Source organism: Poecilia reticulata, linkage group LG2 (genome assembly GCF_000633615.1).
Source record: "Poecilia reticulata strain Guanapo linkage group LG2, Guppy_female_1.0+MT, whole genome shotgun sequence".
NCBI lineage: Eukaryota > Metazoa > Chordata > Actinopteri > Cyprinodontiformes > Poeciliidae > Poecilia > Poecilia reticulata.
In genome coordinates this window covers 17,334,671-17,357,110 of record NC_024332.1, presented here as the reverse complement: position 1 = coordinate 17,357,110, position 22,440 = coordinate 17,334,671, and the positions used below count along the sequence as shown (strand labels likewise).

The 22,440-nt window shown below is 40.2% G+C and overlaps 3 protein-coding genes across 3 annotated transcripts in view; 2 read left to right on the top strand and 1 right to left on the bottom strand.

Moving 5' to 3' along the window:
- The window catches only part of cmss1 (cms1 ribosomal small subunit homolog), a 33,757-nt gene extending 24,869 nt beyond the window's left edge, over nt 1-8,888 (top strand). Inside the window, exons 2-10 of the mRNA XM_008434074.2 lie at nt 2,143-2,273; nt 5,297-5,368; nt 5,483-5,621; nt 5,714-5,773; nt 5,890-5,992; nt 6,972-7,032; nt 7,112-7,199; nt 7,280-7,368; nt 8,230-8,888. Coding sequence (XP_008432296.1) covers nt 2,143-2,273; nt 5,297-5,368; nt 5,483-5,621; nt 5,714-5,773; nt 5,890-5,992; nt 6,972-7,032; nt 7,112-7,199; nt 7,280-7,368; nt 8,230-8,313 — 827 coding nt within the window. The 3' untranslated portion in view covers nt 8,314-8,888. The remainder of the gene's footprint in view (nt 1-2,142; nt 2,274-5,296; nt 5,369-5,482; nt 5,622-5,713; nt 5,774-5,889; nt 5,993-6,971; nt 7,033-7,111; nt 7,200-7,279; nt 7,369-8,229) is intronic.
- A 77-nt stretch (nt 8,889-8,965) lies between these two features.
- tmem30c (transmembrane protein 30C) lies at nt 8,966-14,681 on the top strand. The gene is made up of 7 exons (XM_008434049.2): nt 8,966-9,518; nt 9,718-9,834; nt 9,999-10,106; nt 11,352-11,442; nt 11,520-11,666; nt 11,769-11,981; nt 12,783-14,681. Exons 1-7 carry the CDS (start codon nt 9,321-9,323, stop codon nt 12,968-12,970), a joined length of 1,062 nt encoding a protein of 353 aa, XP_008432271.1. The 5' UTR covers nt 8,966-9,320; the 3' UTR covers nt 12,971-14,681.
- dcbld2 (discoidin, CUB and LCCL domain containing 2) overlaps nt 14,172-22,440 on the bottom strand; it is a 23,058-nt gene continuing 14,789 nt past the window's right edge. The window contains exons 7-16 of the mRNA XM_008434040.2: nt 20,944-21,077; nt 20,806-20,846; nt 20,409-20,624; nt 18,669-18,793; nt 18,075-18,219; nt 17,121-17,270; nt 16,939-17,032; nt 16,814-16,863; nt 16,603-16,737; nt 14,172-15,658 (exon numbers count right to left, since the gene is read on the bottom strand). Of these exons, the coding sequence (XP_008432262.1) occupies nt 15,276-15,658; nt 16,603-16,737; nt 16,814-16,863; nt 16,939-17,032; nt 17,121-17,270; nt 18,075-18,219; nt 18,669-18,793; nt 20,409-20,624; nt 20,806-20,846; nt 20,944-21,077 (1,473 nt within the window). The 3' untranslated portion in view covers nt 14,172-15,275. The remainder of the gene's footprint in view (nt 15,659-16,602; nt 16,738-16,813; nt 16,864-16,938; nt 17,033-17,120; nt 17,271-18,074; nt 18,220-18,668; nt 18,794-20,408; nt 20,625-20,805; nt 20,847-20,943; nt 21,078-22,440) is intronic.

The window sequence follows — 22,440 nt, the reverse complement described above, 5'->3', positions numbered from 1 at the left end:
ACAGGGGGATATCTGCGATTCCCTCAGCAAATTGCTAAAAGAAAAAAAACATGACTGGATGAATGTACAGTGAGAAATTTTATACTGATAATGGTCAGCAACTATAGAAATGTACATTGTTCCAGTGATTGTTTTCCAAAAGAGACTATAAAACTAATTTGATTTGCATGAAAATGGCAAAAGGTTCAAAATAAAATTTTACTGTCAACATCATTTGGATCATGTTTTTTAAAAAGTCCTAATTTTTAAATAGTGATAATTAGAGGTGTGCCGATCGATTGGTCACCGATCATAATCGGGCCGATTTTCGTGAAAAAGTGCATGATCTGTGATCGGCGATCATTGGCTCTTGTTGCCGATACCGATCACCTGCATCTCATTTCGCATCCTGCCTGTGCAGCTGGTCTCCTCTTTCCTTCACACTGCGCAAACACGCAGCAACAAATCCTAAGCGATGTGGAACTATAACGCACTGAGTGAATGGGGACGTTTGCGTGTTGCGGCGGAAAATTGAAGCACGTCAAAATGCATCAACACAACGAAGTTAATACGATATTAAAACAATGCCATACTTGACGGAGTTTGGCTACATCGAGGCTCACTGCAGTAAAAAAGACATGGAGCGATCAGATAGCAGGTAAAGCAGCGCACAGCTACAAACACTCACCCGGATTATTAGCATGACGGTCAGAAAGCTAAACAAATAACCCGCAAAATTATTTAAGTCTTCGAGCTGCGATGTAAGACGCTGGTTCTGCTCTCGCTGTTGAACTGTTGCTACACGCTACAGGTAGTAATATTTCACAGACGGAGCGCCGCTTCTGCTCCACCTGGTAGTGACTCTCACACCGAACCTTTGCTTAAAGCTGCAGCAACTAACCTAAAAAAATTATTTTACATGCGTATTAAAACTTTCGCTGTCCTAACATGAGACAGATAATCTCTAAAAAAATAATCGATCTCCTCCCTGTTCTGCATAATTACTCCGCTCAGTCAGAAACAGCCAATTAGAACTAGCAGTAATCAGCTAGCCGCCATTCTATCAGGAAGTTTTCATTCAATAACTCAGGATTGTTTATTGTAATGGAACCTGCATTTGCCTTTGAATGCTAAGTTTTATACTTGAATTTTTTTGGCAATGTTGAGAGGTTTTATTTTGGCTCTTTGCATTATTTAGCCTCTTCAGAGCCTTCATATGTTATYAGTCTGTTAAAGATAGTATTATTGATAGCAGTACCATTTGCACAATGCCTGTTTTGTTTAGTTTTCTTCTTGGAAAAAGTTATTAAAAACAAGTTTTTGTATAAATTAAGGTGAATTCCTTTTTCCACATAATGGAAAAATGAACCATGTGTTTGAGAAAAAAAAAATAAAAATAATTATGTGATCGGTATCGGTGATCGGCCCTCATGGGTGATCGGTATCGGTATCGGCAGGAAAAAACCTGATCGGCACATCTCTAGTGATAATCGTATTGAAACTTCATGATGTTTTTTTTTTTTTACTTTTATTTAGATTGTGGGGGGAAACATAAGTAAAGGAACGACAAAGGTTTTTTTTTCCTTGATTTGAAAAACTACCAGTAAAACAAGCTGCCACCCAGAAAGGTCTCTTTAGTACAACCAGGAAAAAACTGAAGTAGATTTTTAAGGTTTTGTTTTTAAACACTGTTGACCAATTGTGCACTTACTCTAAAAGGTGTAAGCATGACCTCATAGCGTTGGACTAGAAGAATGCAGTGAGAATGGGTAGCAACAGGGAGGCTAAATATAACCAGATGCTTGGTTTGAGATTTGCTACACAGTTTTATATATAGACCTCAGGTAATATTTGATTATTTCCGACTTTATAGAGCATGGGAGAACATTAATAAATAACTAGAGTTCTCTGTGATCTGTTGTGTGGATGTTAGATAATTGTTTCAGGGCTAATGTTGCATTCTTTCAGTGTTGGTTTAACCCTTGAACAGAGAATAAACAAATTCATTAATTCATCCACCACATAATTTACTCATATTCCATCAACAGTTTTTCTCCCTCTGCTGACCCAGATATGGGTGCACACTATTTCTTGTGCGGGTTTTAATGAAAAACTTCTTCCAGCTTTTATTATACTCTTTTCTTTTTTTTATTTTTTTTACAGATGCAGTTGAGGCAGAGGAAGAGACAGAGCAGGAGAAAGAGCCAGCAGAAAAGGCAAAGACAAAACCAGAGAAAAGGAAAATGGTGACGGAGAAAAGCCCTAAAGCCAAGAAGACGAAAAATAACGATCAGGTTGTGCCCTTTGTGTGTCAATACCACCCATTCTGTTTTCTCACCATGAGAGCAAATGTGTAAAAATAAATGTACAAACTAAAAGGAAAAAAAATACAATTATTTGTGTGCAGCCAGAATATCAACCAGGGTATTTAATGATCTTTTTAAGATAACCAGCGTTTACCAGCGGCTTTTTTTTTTTTTTCTTCTTCTTCTTTTACGAGGATGGTTCACGAATAAATAAATTGCAGACATGTTCTCTGCAGGCAGCTATGTCAGCATGACTGCTTTTGATTAAGTTTTTAATTGACACATTTTCTTATGAAAAATAAGAACTACATAGTGCAACCTGAATCAGATCTGCTCCAGTAAACACTGACAGTGCAGACCAGAAATCTTTAATGTTCATGTGAGTTTTATAATTTTGTGCTAATAAAATGTTCTGTGTCTTAGAAAAAAAAACATCAACATGCTCAGATATTAAATTAGTTGGATGTGGGGCGAGGGGGTTCTCAGTGATGATTTGTTTTGTATTTGTTTCAACTCAAAAATAATTAGGTCGCATAACAGCAGAGGAAAAAATGCAATGTCTGATTTTCAGACTTTTGGCGGTAAATAAGGACAGTTTTACATGTAAGACTGCCTAAAATTAAGAAAATCTGGGGTAATTCATTGGTGCAGTAATGATAATTATCAAAAGTTTCACTCCGGAAATGTACAACTGGAAGAGAAATGCCTTGAAACAATTACAGCTATAATTGTCTAATAAAGGCTTAATCCAAATGCACACCACGCTTTACAGATTTGTTCAAATTTAGCAAAAGATATAAAATTTTCTTGGCCCTTTGCAGCTAATAATGTTTGTGTTGCTTTAATCTTTAATCTTTGTGTTGCTCTGTAAAATCCCCCTAAAAACATTAGCTTGACAAAATACAGAAAAGTTAAATGAGATATATATATATATATAATATTCTGGCTGCTGAATGAATCAACATACACTGCTCAAAATAATTAGAGGAACACTAAAATAACGCATCCTAGAGTCCAGTAAATAAAATATTTCAGTAGAAAATCTTTATTCATTGCAAAGAGGAACACGTTAAGAACAAAATAACAAACACAAACAATGTAAATCAAAAGTATCATCCCATGCAGGTCTGGATTTAGAATTGCTCAAAAGTGGGAAAAAATTCACATCACCGACTGATCCAGCTCCATTGGAACTTTCTCAAGACTAGTCAAAATGAGGCTCAGTAGCAGAGCCTCATTTTGAGCAGAGGTCGCGTTAACAGAATATTTTCCGTATTTGACTGGTTATTTTTTTAAACAACGGAAAAATGTGGAAGCCCGTCAGTCATTTGACAAGTTATAATTCACACCCTTCACTACTGCACACAGGCAGACATTATAGACTTTATGCAAAGATCTAATTGCAGAGGCAACTAAAATCAATCTGTAAAAACATCCTTTCTAAATATCATCTAAGGAACACACTTTCTGACCAGGAGCTGACAGCGTGTTGAAGAGTTATGCACCGTACCCTTTGGAGTGCGTCTGGTTGGGAAGTGCATTTGATACCTTTGGTTTAAATGACGCCTTTAACTCCAGTCTCCAGTACAGAACAGAGAAAACTAAAAGAATGCAGCGTTGAGCTAATCCATTTATAGTTTAAACAGAGGAGCCGGCAGTTTATCTTGAGAAAATAAATAAAGGTGCAGAAATTAATTGGACCGTAACTTGCGCAGTCCGCTGCACAACCAATGCGGACGCGGATCCGCCTCTGCGAAGAATTAAACTTAACTCACCCTGCGGTTTTAACAAATGGAGCTGAAGACGTTACCCTCCCGGCCCAGAAGGAGAGCGGCGCTCAGAAGCACAGCAGACGCAAGATCTGTATGTTTCGGGGAAGCGAAACCACTCAAAAAAATACTCGTAAAAGCGCACCCCCGGACCGTGCAGAGGGTAAAAAAAAAGTTCAATTGATCAGTTTGGATCAGACAGAGCCAACTGATGAACTAGCGGAGATTTCTCTGTAGATGCGACCAGGAGGAATTTGTGAGGCTGTGCGTTCAGAACCCAGCGGGTGAAGTGACCGTAATTTAAGTGGAGCCGTTTAATTTAATTTATTATAAGTTATTGGGGCCACAGTCAGTGGTTTTTGTCACGGAGAAAAAGTTAGATGCGTTCATCTGTTTTATGTGTGATGGGATCTGGATTCACGGTTCAACTAGGAGAATATCAACTAAACCGCATAAAAATGCAGCTACATAGCCGATGTTAATATGGTTATAATTTGACGGGTAAAAATAGTACATGACCGATTTTTTTATTTTATTTTATTTTTATGTTGTTGGTCAAAATGACGGGAGAACAAAAAAATCTAGCGAAACCTCTGCTCAGTAGTTGTGTATGTGTGTTTGATAATGTGGCCCCCACCCTCCTGAGGCAGCAGATGTTCTCCTGAGCGATCTCCTCTCAGACCTGGATTAAAGCATCAGCTCACTCCTGGACAGTCTGTGGTGCAACTTGGCGTTGGTGGAAGGAACGGGACATGATGTCCCAGATGCGCTCTTATTTTATTCAAGTCTGGGGAACATGCAGGCCAGTCCGTAGCATCAGTGCCTTCATCCTGCCGGAGCTCTTCAGCCACATAATGCATCACAGGAAACACCTACCTCTGCCATCCTCTGGGCACTGTGCTGACAGACACAACTCACATTGATGTGCCATTTTGGATGAGTTGCACAACCTACGCAACTTCAGTGGGTTGTAAAAAGTGACCAAAACATCAGCCTGAAAGGATGAGAACAGAGAAATGGTCTCAATAGGGGGTGGGCCATATGGACTTAAAGATTGATCATGATATTTTGTGGTACTATTGTAATTGGTTAACTGTATGACTGTGACTTCATGACCCAGCAATTGTAGCCCCACAAGCACAAATACTGTTCTTGTGTCTTCATAAATGACATTATCAATTTCATTAATGTCATATGTAATTGTTTAGTCTAACAGAATATTTTTATGTCTTGGTTTTACAGAAAGAGTGTACAACTCCTCAAAAGAAAGAAATTGAAGATCCCCAGTCAACTAAACCCCAAAAGAAGAGAAAAGTGAGTCTAGCGACACCTGCTGTTGTTGTGGAGAACTGCTTTTGCACACGCTCCTGCTCAGGGCAGTGAAGGTCTTTGTGTGGAAATATTAGCTGAATATGCTTCATTTTTCAGAGAAAAAAGAAAACTATCACAGACGTTTTGGCCACCTCTGAGCCAAAGCCGGGCTGTGCAGCTGACCTGCAGGACCTGATTACTCTGTACTACTCAGACAAGCGCTCCGTGATCGAACTGGAAGAGCTCAAACTGCAGAGTGAGTCGCAGCTATTTCCCTTTCACCTTTCATCTTCAGTCGATGTCTGCTGACCCACCGAGTCACTGAGGTCGCCTCGTGTCCTTCCACAGACTCCTGCTTTCTGTCCAGTAATGACTTGACACACACACTCTCCTCTTATCTGAAACAAGGTGAGCCAAGTTCTGATCTTTGATGATTTTTTTTTTCTTTTTGTTTGTCGTTAGATGTTTACAACCAGACTCATGTGTTTGACTTTGATTGCTTTTTTTTGTTTTCTTATTCTCAGTTTGTCCCAAGTGGGCAAAGATCCAAAAGCAGCATTCAGAAAAGAGTTCAGTGGTTATACTGATTGTCTGCAGCTCTGCGCTTCGAACTATAGAACTCATCAAGTAAGTAAACGTGAGGTTGGATGGTCAGCAACTACACTTACAGTGCCTTGAAAAAGTATTCATACCGAAACATTTTCTGTTCTCTGTCAAACCTGGCGGGCTTTAATAAAAAAGCTGCTTTTACGCTGAGGTTAATTTACACAAAGATTAACTTATATTTACACAAAGATTAACTTATATTTACAAATGAAGTGCATGTAGAAGCATTTGGTTGCCCAGGATTTTATTGTGAGGTGTAACGTTTACAGTAGCTGAATACATGTCTTATACTCTAAGGGCGTTTTTACACCAAGTAGACTCGATTCATTTGGGGACCAGAATTGCAATATTTATTACATTTTCAGCTGATGTCAAATTTTCAGGGTTTTTAGAGGGTGAACTAAAAAAACCTGTTCACCCTCTTGCCTGCGGTGGCGCTGCACCAAGAATGCCTGAAGGAACCAACATGAGAACCTCTGAAGAAGACATGAGCAACTTCTTCATAAAATGTAAACAAAAACAGAATGGTGAAAGATTTTAGTGGTTGTAGGATTTCTCTTTCGTCTTTGGTAAAAGACAATGAGCCATTTCTCCCACTAGCGCTAGACTCACATGTTTATTTTGGTTGTATTTACCCAGAATTCTCTGTGCTACTGTTCGCTAAAGCATCTTTTGGAGCAGTCTCCAGTCCGCTTGGCATTCACATATCCATTCAGTCCGAGCCAGAGTTCATTTTAGTCGAAATGAGACCTAGGTTTTCAGGCAGAGTCCAGAGTTTGCGTTTTTCGTCTGCATCAGAGTTCGATTGCACATTCACACCTCCCTAAACAAACTGGACTTTTTGGCAAGTGAACTAGAGTTGGATTGAAGCGGATTAAACAGGGCCGGTGTGAATGCACCATTAGGTTTGTTGTTATAAAGTGTCAGAGTTAAACGACTATGAATATTGTTGCAAGATGCTTTATGTTTGAATTCTAATCTCTGACTGTTTCGATTGCAGGCAGCTGACTGCTTTCAAGGGCGAAGCCAGAGCAGTGAAGCTTTTTGCTAAGCACATCAAGGTATTCATTTAGACATATTGGAAGAACGCAGGTTGTCAGTCATGAAGGGGACAGTTGGAATTATGTTTTCTCTGGGTAGATGGAGGAGCAGGTGAAGCTGCTGCAGAAAGGCATCACACACATCGGAGTGGGAACACCAGCCAGGATCAGCGCTCTGATCGACAACGGTTCGTGTGGACAAAACGGTTTGTTGAAAACCACCTCGGACATCCTGAAGCCGTTTCAGTCTCATCTTCTTTTTCTCCAGAGTGTCTGAGCCTGCAGGCTTTGAGGTACCTGGTTGTTGACTGGAACTGGAGGGACCAGAAGCTCAGGCGGATGGCGGACATTCCTGAGGTGAGCTACCGCCCCCTGCTGGATTAAAATGATAAGCAACAAGTTTTAACAGAGTTGATATTTAGATGGAATTTTAAATCAATATTGGGCCAAAAATGGGATTTTGATTATTGATAGCCTTTGAGTCAGGACTCTTTATCTTTTCAGAAAGCAGGAGAAGTAGCAGTAACAGTATTTCCAAACATTCTTTCAGGACGTTCTCCTGCTTCTGCCTAGAAAGAAGCCGCAGTCCTCCCCAGCAAGTTGATGTTTATTTATCAAAACATACATCGCTGACGTTTGTATCTGATTTTTAATGAACAAAAAAAATGAACGCATTGAACAAAGTGATGTTGGTTGACGTGTTTACAGACTGAACAAAGTGGGAGTTTTCAAATTGGATGCATTTAATGACCGAGAGAAATGTGAGAAAGCAGTTTGAGAAACATTTACCTTGAAATTTCAACATTTGTCACTCACTTTTGTGAAGATGAAGAGGTTTTTTGATAGCATTTCAGGTCTGCATCTCATTTAACGTTGAATGCTGTTTTTTTAGCTCAAATCTGAGTTTATTACTGTCCATGTTATATTCCAAAGAGAAGGACAATTTAATATATTTTGCACAGAAAGAACTTTAAAAAATTGGACTAAATGTATTAGTTCATTTTATACTTTGAAGTAGTTACAAATAATAAATAAATGGGAACAAAAAAATATATATTTTTACTGTAAATGTCTATATTTTGTCTCAGACTAGCTTTTTTCTCGTACCATGAAAATCTGATCCTGGCCAATTAAAACCTGATAATTGCAACATGTCATTTATTTTAGTATTTGTTTTGAGTGCTGTCCAGATTAGTGGTTGATGTTTGTTGTTTTTAGGTCAAACTGGACTTCTTGAAGCTGCTGGAGAACGGAGTCCTGGCTGCCTGTAAAGAAGACAAAGTCAAAATTGGACTATTTTAAGTGAACATCTGTGTGATCTTATTGTTTTAAATGATCACAGAGGAACCTCGCACTGTTTGTTTCCTACTGTGTTTATGTCCGCTTCTCCTTTATTTTATTTTTGTTCGACCAGAGTTTCTACAAAGTCTTGAGAAGTCTAGGAAAGTATAAAATATCATGTTGTTTTCTAGGTCTGGGTTAGTTTGGAAAAATGTTTGGGCGTCAAGATTTTATTGCTCATTTAATTTTCTAGACCTTAAGCTGGACCTGGAGTCTGGTGTAATTGCTAAATAAAACTTTGATAATGCTGTTTTCACATTTCTACAAATAGAAGTAAGAATGTCACAGAATCTGTAATTACTAAAATCAAGCAAATGGAAGACGACTTCAGAGTGATGTTTCATGAAAACCTAACGTCTATAAAAACTGTTAAAGGTACCTTCCTTGTACTTGGACAATAATAGTACAAAAGCTTCCTAAAAATGCAGAAACTATAAAAGACTGACATTGTGGAGTGGAAAGGCTATAGGAGCCATTTGTGTAAAATGCATGTCAGAGTGTGATGTGTGGAATAAACTAGCTCAATATTACACCTCCATACTGTTGTCTGTTCTTAAAGGAAGTCCCTCTTGAAAATGTGAGGTCACTGTTTACATCAAACAGGAAATCATTTGTCACAGCAACTTTAGAGTAATGCAATTCTTTCTTTTTTATCAGCCAATAAGAGGTAAAAAAATCTTGTATGGTTACAGTCGGATGAAACGGGAACTTGTTTCAGGAAAAAAGTACTTTAGAGGTAATTAAACAATGAGACAAAGGTAACACAAAAAGGTAGTTGGGCAAGAGATTGTGGTTAATAAATGACAGGTTGCAACTGACTCCCCACCCAGAAGTGCCTGGCGTGAGTGCTGTGTGTGTGTTTGATAGCACACAGGCGGATATCACTGACGTTAAAAAAAAAAAAAAAACAGGAACAGAAGACAGAGCGTCGTTTTCTCAGGTGCCGTTTTCAGCCGCCGGTTCCACTCATGGGGAAAACCAAAGACAAGTCTGGGCCCCTGGCTCGGAGGCCGGACAACTCTGCTTTCAAGCAGCAGCGGCTCCCCGCCTGGTCTCCAATGCTAACCGCTAACACTGTGCTGCCTTTCTTCTACCTGCTGGCAGTGGTATGCATGCTGCTCGGAGTGTGGCTGCTTCTCCTCGTACAGAGCACGCAGGAAATAAAGGTGAGCATAAATAACTTGCTTTTTAGTTCTCCCTTTGATGTGTAGAAGAGAAATATCCGCCAATCTGTGTGGGTGGAAGAGGCGCAGGGACGGGAAGCTCAGAGCACCGAGCAATAAAAACTGGGAGTGGCAAAGATACACAGGAGCCAAGGTTAAGGTTTGAGTCCTAATTCATGTCTTTTGTTTTCAACCCTTCCAGCTGGACTACACCGATCTGGGAAACTGTAATGAGTGTTTCGACCTGCGTCGAAATGTGAGCAACGCGGCGCAGGCCTGCAGCTGTCGGGTGGAGTTTTCAATTGACAAATCATTGAAGGTACCCGACCCTGTGGGAGCGTGTTGGACATACTGTGACATGGCTCAGCTTTCAAATTCAGAATCCAAATTACATCACGTATAATTTTCATTTTTAAATATTATTATTTACTGTGTGCGCCTCAGAATGGAGCACATTGCTTCATATTTTGGCTCTCTTCCCAGGGCGATGTCTTTTTCTACTACGGTCTCAAAAACTTCCATCAGAACCTCCGCAGGTACATGGACTCCAGAGATGACGGACAGACGTTGGGCAGGATAAAAATTTTAAAGGTATTTCTATTTGTTTTTGCCACTTTGGAGGTTTTTATCCTCATTCATATTCATTTTTGTAGTACAATATTCAAAATATATTCAAAAGCTGAAAGTTTCCCTCAATTTTCTTAACTCCTCAGTCAGATTGGATGGTGAACATGTGTGAACAGCAGTTTTCAAGGTTTTCCGAAGATTTTCAGAGTTTTTTAGGTCTGGACTTTGACTAGGTCATTCTAACACGTGATTATTCTTTGGTCTGAACCGCTCCATCCCATATTGCTCAGTGTATCTTAGCTGCTGTCTAGTTTACTTAGCCCCGTTCTAGAAGGCCATCTCCACAGCATGATGATGCCACCGCCATGTGTCACAACGGGGACGTGCGGTCAGTGCTGGGCAGTGTTATTTTCAGTTGATGGATTCATCTCTGTGAGTTCAAAACGCGGCGTATTGTTTTAAACCCCAATCCTGCTGTAAAACACTCTTACTTTATATTCAGTCTTTCTGGTGTGGTCCTTGATCTTCACGGTTTTATTTGTTCGTTTTCTGATGATGTTCCTGTTGCCTTCAAAATGCAGCATTTATTCATGGAGATTAAATTACAAGTGGACTCTACTTTCAAACCCGGTGACGTTTTAAGGCGGTTTGTTGCACTAGATTGTGACAGAAATGAAAAAATGCATCGTTTTTCCTTTCACTTCACACCTGACTAATGTTCATGAAGATCTAGAGTAGAAGTGGTTTTAGTACAGAGCTGTCTGCTCCGTACAACAAGAGGACCTTCCCTTGAATCCTCAGTATTTACTTCCCGGACCTCTAAACTTCTAACATCCAGGCCCGTTGAAGCTGTTGAACTTGCTGATGGTCTGTTTCACTTGCACTGAGAGATTTCATGACTGCATGCTGCAGATTCACACTAACAGCTTCCACATGCAGAGCTTGGAGTCAATTAATGTAAGGTCTTTCTACAGGCTTAAAAAAATGGCGAAATATAAAAAAAAAAAAAAAAAAAAAGGCCTGCATCTATTTGTGAAACAAACTCTGGATCCTCATTTGGTTTTATATCAATAACCTGATTAGAAAAGTTACATAAACATATTATATAGTGGACAGAAGTATAGTGGTGAAAACTGGGCAGCTACTCCTGTTCCAGATTTACATGATTTACAGAATATTGAAATAAAATGAGCAGTTCCAGTGCAAAATTGACTGAAATATTCATTTAGTCTTAAAGAACTTGCACTAATTTCTCATTTTCTTCTGAAGAACCCAAGTACTTATTGTGCGCCGTTTGACAAAGATAAATACGGAGTCCCCATCGCTCCCTGCGGAGCGGTCGCCAACAGTATGTTCAACGGTAAACACCACTCACAACGCTCGCCAGCCGACACGTCGTTGACACGTCGGCCAGCTGACTGTCTTTTCTCCTCCCAGACTCCTTCAGCCTGACCTATCACCTCTCCAGCGGCCGTAGTGTTCCTGTTCCTTTGCTACGGACGGGCCTCACCTGGTACACAGACAAAAACGTCAAGTTCCGCAACCCAAGGACGGACAATCTAACTCTTGCTGAGGTGTTTGAAGGTAAGGAGAGAGACGACGTGACCTCAGTCTCAGGAAGTCCTTTCGTTTCTCTCGCGAAAGATGCAAGAGCACGAGGACAAGCCTGTAGCGTTTCCTCCGCAGGTACGAGACCGCCTCTGTACTGGCAGACGCCTGTATACAGCCTGGACCCACGTGACCCGAACAACAACGGTTTCATTAATGAGGACCTGATCGTCTGGATGAGAGAGGCGGCTTTCCCCAACTTCAAGAAGCTTTATGGGATTTTAAATAGAGCAGACCCCAACTTTGAAAAAGGGCTTCCGAAGGGAAACTACAGCATCGATATATCCTACAGTATCCTTTCACTACAGTTTTCACGGGAAACCTCCTTCAGGCACTTGTTTGACGGTTCACCTAAAGTTCAAATGAGAAAAAAATGAATCTCGCGTCTTTAGTGTAAGCTGCATATTGTGAGACTAAATCATTTTTCTTGTATCACATTATTCCACAAGAGAATCATCTTTGTTATTTTTACTTTGTTTTAATGTGTTAAAAAAAATTCTTTTCCACTCTTCACAATGGCAAAGACAAGACAAACATGCACATGAGCTTCATAAGTCAAGAAAAAAACTAATGCGTGATTTTAGGGAAACATTCTGTTCAAGTGTTACATATTATAATGTTGTTACTATTAAGCCGTATTTTCCTAGATTTTTTCTGTAATCTGTTTTTTATTTTTCATAGTTCATCCAGCCAGATAAATGTATAGTATCAGCACTCAAAACATGACCTAACACCATGTTTTATCCAAAGCAGTCCTTGATAGATGCAGTAAAGCCCAGACTGACATTGTGTGGCTCTGTTAGCATTTGTTAGACAACACCTACATACATGGTGAAGGCAAAAGCAGGTTTTACAAAGAACCAACCGCAGGGATACCAAAACGTGTAACGCTGCTGATTTTAGTTTCTTCAGAAGTTCTTTTCCTTCTGCTGAATTAATGCGCTCAATTTAATGAATGGATTTTTCTACATTGTGAAACCGTCAATTATTTGATTCCCACGATTTTTTCTTTCCCAGAAGCGCTAAAATTAGGTGCCATGTTTATTTGCATGCTACCTGCTACAGATTAGCCTTGACCTCCTGCCTCTTCAGACTTCCCAGTGCAGCACTTCCAGGGCAGGAAGGGAGTGGTGCTGACCACGCTGACCTGGTTCGGAGGCCAGAACCATTTCCTGCCGATTGCCTACCTGGTAACCAGCAGCCTGATCCTGCTGGCGGCCGTCGTCCTCACCGTGGCCTGGTGGAAGTTCGGAAAGGATGGGAAGAACATGAAGGAATGAAGCATGGAGGCGTCAAGATGCTGAGGACGGAAACCGATGAAGGAATGAGCTGATACTCGTGAAGCTGAGAAAGTTTGCAGACCAGAAACAGGAGACACAAAGTGAAAAAAAGTCAGGGAATTTTAACGCCAGTTTATGGTGAAACTGTTATAAACTAGTTGTTTTAAGAGGAAGCAGTCATTCTGCATTTTAAATCTTTTTTTTCTTTTTTTTTATTTGAAGGGTTTGTGATGCATACGTCACATTAGGGCCATGCTATACTGGAGCACAAAGTGCCATAACATGGTGGTTTTCACATCTTTTTGCTAAAGAAAGTTAAGTAATTAAAGCACTTATTCTGTTGTTTTTTTTAAGAGTAATTTGAGAGATGTGAATTGTTTATTTGGAATAAAGCCAAAAGGATTAGAGTGAAACTGAAAATCCTAGTTTTTAGAGATGCAAAGTAAGCAGCTCATGACTGGTCCCAATTTTTCAGCGGTCAGAAATAAAAGTAAATATTTTTTTCTTTCAGTGAACACATTTGATTTTCAAACCGATGCACTTTGAACTTTGAACCTAGTAGAAAATTTTTTTGTTGCTGATATGGTGTTTAGAGTATAAATATAAAATTAAGTGATTTTATAAACTTGTTTGCTCTTTGTGCAGAAACTCTGGTACTGTGAAAGGTAAAACTTTTTTTTAATTAAGACTGATACACCAGGTGCTTTTTAATTTGTTCCAAAGTGCAGAAAATAATTAATTTTGAAATAATCAGAATAAACACCAATTCATATTATAAAGTTCTACAAAGAAACTTTCTTATGTGAACTTTTAAAATAAACGTACTACATTTTTTGACACCCAGATTTTGCAGTGACTCTGCCCAGACACAGCAGAAAGTAGGAAAAATATTGAGTGCTGTAATTTTTTTGTTTTTTAAGAAGCAAGGTTAAACCCTTAAAGTGGCCAACAAGAGCATCTCTGTTTTGCATTTCTCCGTTAAGTTTCACACCTTTGTCTATCGAATGAAATACAGCATCATCTCATTTAAACATTTATATATAAACCTGTTAATTTAATATGAAAGCCAAGCTGTTATTTATATTAGTAAATTGCAATGACTGAATTTTCAGTGAAGCACTAAAGAAATAAACATTTCTTTAATAAAAAAAAACCCATCTTTATTCCTTTCCCCCTCCCCCAAACAGATTGATTCCACTTATTTTATGCAACCAGGGAACTTTAATCTCCATAAATCACTCTGTGGTTATTGAACACAATCAGCGCGTGACACTGGCACACCTTCCCCACAGCTGAGGCAGCTGTTCTGTGAAAATATGAAGCAGCTTGATGCACGTTTGTCCACCATCTGCCCTCCTGTCAGCCAGTGTTTTGCTCAGATCAGTGCCTGCAGGCGTGCAGGAGAGGAATGCAGTTTACCGGTGCGACATTTAAACGGTTAAACACTCGGACGCCGATGAACACAAGACGGGAACAGTCGATCTAAACGCTTCAGGACAGATGCAACACCGACTTAAATACTAAATCACACATTACCATTTGCAACAACATTACACTTCTCTAATTTAAGACTTTTTTTTTTTTTATGGTTGTGACGATGGCACAGATTTGGACCACAGAAGGCAAGACTTGGTCTCCATCAGGAAAAGTCACGGGTTAAATACTTCATGACAGAAGTTATCCTAAACCTAAACTAAAAAAAAAAAAAAAACTTCTTTCAGCCATAACAGTGCAACAGATTGATTCGCTAACAGTGAGGGGGGAGCCGCTTGGTAATCAGCAGGATGTGAAATAAAAACAATCTGATAATCGTTTGACCTAAAAGGATCGCAGTGATGGAATTACAACAACTATTAACAATTTCAAGTCATGCTTTAAAACACAAGTACCATAAGGAGGCGGCGCGATCCGACAACGCACCATGGCGCGGTTCGGAAAGATCTGAACACAAGCGACGTAATAAAACATGCAGCGATTGGCTGGAGAGACGGTCAGGTTGGAAAAATCACAGCTTCGGAAGAGAACAGGAGGACACGTCACAAACAGGGACAAAGTCTTTCACAAACAGTAGTCAGCTTCCTCCTTTCCGTCACCAACACATTCATCGTAGTTTCAGTGATAGGACTCTAAAGGCACCGCACAAGCAGTTTTGTAGCCTTGCAGAAAAGTTCAGGAAATGCAGACATCTCCAGCTGAATCTGAAGCTAAAAAGGTAGTGTTCATTCAGGACTTCAAAGCCAGGTTCAGAAACCCTCCCAGCTGGGTTTTCCTTCCCCAAACCGGGCTCGTCCGGCCCCTTCGGTGCTCAACCAGCTGGCTTTGGAGGGACTTTTTGAGGGACCTGATAGGTCAGATCCTGAGTGGGCATGGTCTGTCCGTTGGCATTTTTAGGCGTGTCGTATACAGACCCCCCAGACTGGCTGCCGTCTGTCCATGTGAGCAGTGAGCTGGGCCCCACGAAATTAAGCACTTTGGAGGGCAGGTGGCAGCCCATGTCCACCACGATGGGAGTCGCGTATTCGGCTCCTGATGACGGCAGCGGCTCCGCGTAGGGGTGGTAAACGTCGGGTGGGATGGGAGCGTCATACAGGTCTGGATCCGAGTAGCCCGGTTCAGGCCCTTCGTCTGGTTTAAAGGTCGACCGTGCACCCAGTGTGGTCACGCCGCTCACCAGCGGCTGGGCATACTCTGTAAACAAAAAGGAGGAATCAAAGTTATTTTTGGGGTGTTTCAGTGTATTCTCTGTGTTGGAAGTTTAGAGCTCCCATTTTGGAATATTATAAGGGTTCATTCACACCAGCCCAGTTCGGTCCGTTTTAATGGACCTCTACCAAGTTTGTCTTCAAGGTCTGGTTGGTTTAGGGAGGTGTGAATGCCCTTTGTTTGATTGCCTTCTTCCCATTCAGCATCTGGTACCATGTAATGGCTACATGTTTCAAATGGAACAAAAAGTTGCGCTTAAAGGCTTTAAGATGCACCTACAAGATGCTTATTTCAGAACACAAACTGCGGTGCAATACTGTTTAATTAATGTGGACGTAAGGTGATAAATACTCACCCTGTCATCATCAATTTGCTCTTTTTTTCTGCTGCTAACAATTTCTTCAAGCTCTGTTTTAAATAATAATAATAATAATAATAATAATAATAATAATAATATTACTGCCAACCTTAAGCTTTAGGGAAACGATATAGCTCATGTTTATCACTTTAAATTGATTGAACATGATGGTTTAAACTCACATTGATTCAAATACCACCAGGAATCTAAACATTGTGTCTTCTGGAGTATTGCGTCAGAGTTAGGACTTCCCTCATGCTGGACAGAAACTGATCGGCTGAATATTTTGCATAAAAACTACCATGATGTGGGATATTTATACACCTGCAGTACTATGCAATTCTGACTAAATTAAGGCATCATATTTTGCAATCCTTCTCACAAAAAGTGAAGTAGTAATGTGAAAAGATGACCTCCAGGGTGCAAATACAGAGGCTGACATTCTTGTACAATAGTCTAAGGAAATGTTAAGATTAATAACTTCATAAGAAACGCACAACTAAAGCATCGCATTAGCCTTAAAAAGGACCAGATTTTACTTATTTTTTCCCTTGCAGTGAGCATGGCGTACCTGCAGGTTCAGCGTGCAGACTGGGAACGGCGCTCCGTCCCGCCAGCCGGCTGACCTCAGGGGTGCTGTAGCGAACCGAATCCTCTGTCTCCATCATCTTGGAGGGCAGCAGCTGCTTCATGCTTTTCCACCAGACTGTAACACACCAATAATGAGTCGCGGAGCTGCTGTATAACCACACGCTACTCGAAGTGACAGAGCGGTGACATACCTGTCCGATCCCAGTAGGGAATGTCGTACGTTCCTTCTGCGCTCTTTTTCCTGTACGGAGAACAATAGGTCAGTAAAGGATGGAGATTTTACATTTAGGAGACGTGAGGAGATGCAAACTCGTACTTATTCCTCCAGTGGCAAACGCAAGTCACCGTCAAGATCAGAGCAGTCAGAACCACGACCGCCACCGGTACCAGAACTGCCATCAGCACCACGTCTGGGAGTGAAAATACAACACTGAAGCTGAAAACAAAGATCTGCTACTGTACGGACAGGAGGTCTCACTCTGGTCAAAGCTACCTTACCTTTGCCACAGTGGGGAGGCATCGTCGTGTTTCTGATGTCCGGCGTGTGTGTGGCTTCGCTGAGGTGAGGCGGGTGCTTCGTCTTGGCAGGAGGTGGAGTGGAACCAGAACCGGAGGTAGTGAACAGTTTTGTATCAGCTGCTCTGCCACCTGAGCAAAAAGACGCCCAACAAAATACATTCGGGAATTGAACTTTTTTTTTTTTTTTACTCACTACAAAATTGAGTTTCTGTATCAAATTAAACATGCGGTACTTAAAAAAATAAATAAATAAACCTTGGAGTTTTATACATCCTGCTAACAACAGTTTAGTGCATCGTTAAAATCCTTAATTAGTCCTAAAACAAGTGAATCATTATAGGGTGGTTCAAATAGAACAAGTTGTTCTTTTTAGCTTTGGAGCCAAAATAGACAGACTAAAGTTTGGATATGAAAATGTTTCACCATACTCACTTCTTAGCAAAACTTGAGTTGACTTGCAAAAGTATTCACACCCCTTAAACTTACTGACGTTAAGATCATAAACGTCACAGTATTTTACTAGTATGTTTATGTAATAAAGTAGAAAACAATACTGACGTGGAAGAAAAATGCTCCACGGTTTACAAATGTTTTTCACAAAAAGAAAAGTGAATAGTGTCATGGATTTGAATTCAGCAAATGCATAGTGTGTGTGCATGTATTCATGCATGCACACACAGACACATATAAATATATATATATATATACACCTGACGTTAAATTAGTTGGAAATGTTGAAAAATCTAAATCATTTATCACTTTTCCTCCCAATTCAGAACTATATACTACTTTTTTGCTTTTATTATTCTTCCTATAGCACCTTTACTTAACCAGGATGTCTCACTGAGACCAGAAATCTCTGACCTGTAAAATACTTTTGCCGGCTTTTTAATACATTAAAGGGATGGTTGGTGGTGAACCAACTTCCTTTACCTCCAGAAACGCAGCCAAACAACTCCAGCTTCAGAGCAACCCTCTGGTCCCACAAGGTGGGTTTTATCCTCACAAAACGAGCCTCGACTGGAGGAATGAAGTTATTCCTCACCTTGTCCTGGTAGTCCATGTTACCTTGGAAAATCTACCACAGATTAAGAAGAAGAAAAGAAAAAAAGAAACATGACAGCTGAAAGTCGGACATGGCGCAACAACGTACAGTTATTTCCTCCCCATTGGAAAAGCTGATGGCTACTATCTCCCACACAATGAGGGAGTGTGTGAATCCCCCACAGTGAATCGTCACAGGCAGCAGCTCCGCCGCTCAATCCATATCCTTCCATTATTAATACCCGACTCTGCCATTACAGCACTTAACTGCGACCGCTGCCTCCTCTCATTTCCTACCATCCACGTCTTTTAGTCAATATCAGCTGCTGGGGAAACAAAATACTCCTGCTGCTTTAAGAAATTACTTTACCCATTTACTGTAATTTGGAGGGGGAAAAAAAAACAAACATAAAAGCAAATGACGTAATGGCTGAACAAGCAGGGTTTATTGATTTCTCCTTTTTTTTTCTTTTTTTTTTGTACCTTATCTTGTGAAGAATTAGTTTCCCTGTAGAAATGCCACTCCTTGCCATCTTTGCTGAACTGAACCCGGTATGCCTTCACAAAGTACGGGTACTCGCTCCGGTCGGAACCCGTGGTGACAATCCCTGCAGAGAGGAGACAGTCGGCTTACAGGTGAAGAATAAACAGGGCTGCACAGTATGAGAAAACCCTGATTTTCAAACCATTGTTTGATAAGTAGGATTAATGTATGTGTGTGTGATTAGATTGAATTGGAGCTATATAAAGAGCATCGTAAATATTGCCACAAAGACATCGGTTGTGATCTCCGTCTTTCCTCTCCTCTGTGAGCATCTGCTTGTGATATATTAGCCAATAATTATTGTCCTTTCCAAACAGTCTGTTGTGATTTAAATAGTTCTGATATTTTTGCTACATATATTGTGCAGCTTTAAGACTAATACTACTTTATTTGGACTGAAAGCTGAGCTCCATGTCTTTATGGAAGCAGCATCAATATGAAACCTTGGCCTTAGAATTAAGTCTTTTGGTTGTTTAACTAGAAAGTCAATGGTCCACAAACACATACCGAGTTAATAATGCAAAGCTATGCTGGCAGCTTGTCAGACCAGGACAGAAGCAGGGAGTATTCTCATTTCGTGCTGCTCGATCAGAACCAGGTTTAAAGCAGAGATTCAAAATACACAAAGATGAATCAGGAGCAAGAGAAAAAGTCAATAGAGAAGGCAATTTTTTTTTTGTAAATGCATTTGAACTCAAAAAAAGCTATCAAAGTTTTTAGGAGCTAAAATGGCAAAATTAGAGAATAAATCAGGTTTTTATGTTATTTTCTGTCAGGCTTTTACAGTGTCAGAAAACCCCGACGGCAGAAAGGCGTTCTGTCTTTAAACGAAGCAAAACTGTTGAGAAGCACAAGAAGCGACTCAACGGGACGAGTAATCGTCATGCAAGTTGTGGGTTTGATTCCTGCATCCTCCCGCAGCCACAAGTCAATGTGTTGTACATTAACACAGACTGACACATGTTCACATGTTCATGACAACTTTTTCTGTAGCTCATAAATTAACATTTCAAAAACAATTGCATGCATAGTCAACTTAATTCTAACATACTCTATTTAACCCAAAGGAAAATTAAATGCTGCAGGAGATCATTATCATCCTGGTATCTTCAAAGGCACATGGTGGATGGTGATGCTGTGGGCAGGACGGTTCTTTGGTAGCTGTCAGTTTTGCAGCGAATGCGAAGAGGCCTCTGACTGAAGACTGTTGCTGTATGACAGTGTTATGACATGCTGACAGCTCAATATCTGGGGAGCAGAAACAATGTTCCAGGGGGACACCACTGCTACTCCACCTCATTTGCTTTTGCTGCTTCTCTTTGAATCTCTGTCTGACAATATGATTGAAAGTCAGGAAGAGAGACGGTTGAATCGGATATGATCCATGGTTTGAACTGCCTCATTGTCTCTCTGCTCTTTTCATCTCCTCTGGGATTTTAGGTCATAGTTCAGGTATTATTTGAGCTTTAAAAGATGCCAATCGGCTGCTCCTATTTGCAAGAACAATACCTCGCTACTGATGCGCATCATAGCAACTGTCCGAAATGAAAAGAGCAAAAAATCTTTCGAACAGCACGGCATCCAAAACCGAAGGGAATAATAACCCAGATCAAAATCATTATGGCTAAAGATCTTGTTAAAGCCATAGAGAGAAAAAGAACAACAGAACAGAGATGTACCTGTGATCCTCTTCTCCCTCCTGAAGTCAACCTGCAGCCACTGCTGCCGGTCGCTGGATGAAGGAGCCCAGGGAAGCCCGGGCTTCTTCAGACGAGCTCCCGACTTCCCCCACACGACGTGCTCACCGGCGGTGGTGTTCCAGTCCCACACGGACGAAACGCTGAGCTGAGAGTCCACAACACCACCAGACTCCAAACCCAGCGTCCCGGAGCAGCCTGAGAGACGCATCGGTAACACAGGAGGAGGCTTGGTTTAAAACATGCTTTCAATTGGTGTTTGGAAAAGTTTGTACATGCTTTTTTTGTGTGTGTGTGTGTGTGTGTGTAAGTAAAAACACACACAAACACGTATGCTTTCTGAGCTCCAAGCGTTCACAAGAAGAAAACAAAAACTCACCATCTGTTTTGAAGGTGAAAAGATTCTTTGATAAAATTCCTCTGAAAGAAGATGAAACAGAAACTACGAGTGAGCAACTGAACAGGAGCGAAGAAGGTAGAGATGAGTTTTCTGCGCTGCGGCGTCTGTATTTCTCACACAGTGGAAGTGACGTTATTTGCCAGTGTTGCCTCGTAGTGAGGAATGCCTGTGCTGCTCACCACGGTGATCTTCCCTCCCGCAGCATTGGACACCGCACCTGCATGGATAGCCGCCACGCACAGAGGGGACGACTGCAGGGACGAGCACAGGAAGGGAAGACAGGAGAGACTGTTGCTAGGTACCTTTACAGCACAGATTCATTTCTGTTCAACCGTGAAGAGCAAACACATTACAGTTTTTCCAAGATGGTGGAGGAAAAAAAAGGGCTTCAGACGAGATGACAGACTGGAAAAACCTGCTTTGGGTAAAATATCTCCAAAGCAATAATAGTACTAAAGGGGAAAAAAAAAAAAAAACATTCTCTCATTGCCACCACCCTATATAACTGTTACCTATATAACTGTTAGCTTCTCAGTAACTGTACAATGTGGACACCAAGGCTAGAAAAGTCCATCCAACTAGCCAGATATGTTACCGTCATGCAGGGCGTTAAATGCCGAGTACATGTGATTTCTTTTGCTTTTGGGATTCAATATATCGTGAAGTTTTAGGTTCGTGATGAATAGATTAGCTTCATCTGCCCTATTGAATATTGAAACCAAAATATTATATGAATGATGCAGAGCTGAAGCACTTAGTCGTGATTAATCGATCTATTGAAGTAATTGTCAACTAACTTGGAAATCGATCAAGTGTTGACTGGACTATAAAAAAAAACCTAACTGCTGCTCACAGAACCAGAGGAGTAGGTAAGACAAAACTGTACAAAAAACCTGCTTTGTCTGTAAATATATTCTACCCATAACTCCTTTAATGTCAGAGTTTTAGCTTGAACCTTGTTCAAATTCTATAAAAAACAAAAATAATCTCCTCTTAAGCATCTTTTCCTGTCCAATTATAAATCAGTTAATGCAATAAAATTACATAGTAGTCCTTTGCTGTATTGATAAATCAAGCAGAAAGGGTTAAACCTTTCACATGTTGAAGTTAGATGTTTTGTTTTAGATTCTTTGCTACAACTGATTAAGTGTTCCTTTAAGGAATGGTATGTTATGGCAGGTTAGGTAATACAATTTATATTTTCTTATTTAAAAAAGGAATTATTAGTTTGTATGCATTTTAATGCATTTCTAATATTGTATAAAAAAAGGGCTATTGTGACAAAGTAAAAAATCAGCTGAACGTTGCAAATTTTTTATCCGATTAATCGCCTGTCAAAATAACTGATTACTAAAATAATTGGTACAGTGGGGCAAAAAAGTATTTAGTCAGCCACCAATTGTGCAAGTTCTCCCACTTAAAAAGATGAGAGAGGCCTGTAATTTTCATCATAGATGTACCTCAACTATGAGAGACAAAAGGAGAAAAAAATCCAGAAAATCACATTTTCTGATTTTTAAAGAATTTATTTGCAAAATATGGTGGAAAATAAGTATTTGGTCAATAACAAAAGTTCATCTCAATACTTTGTTATATACCCTTTGTTGGCAATGA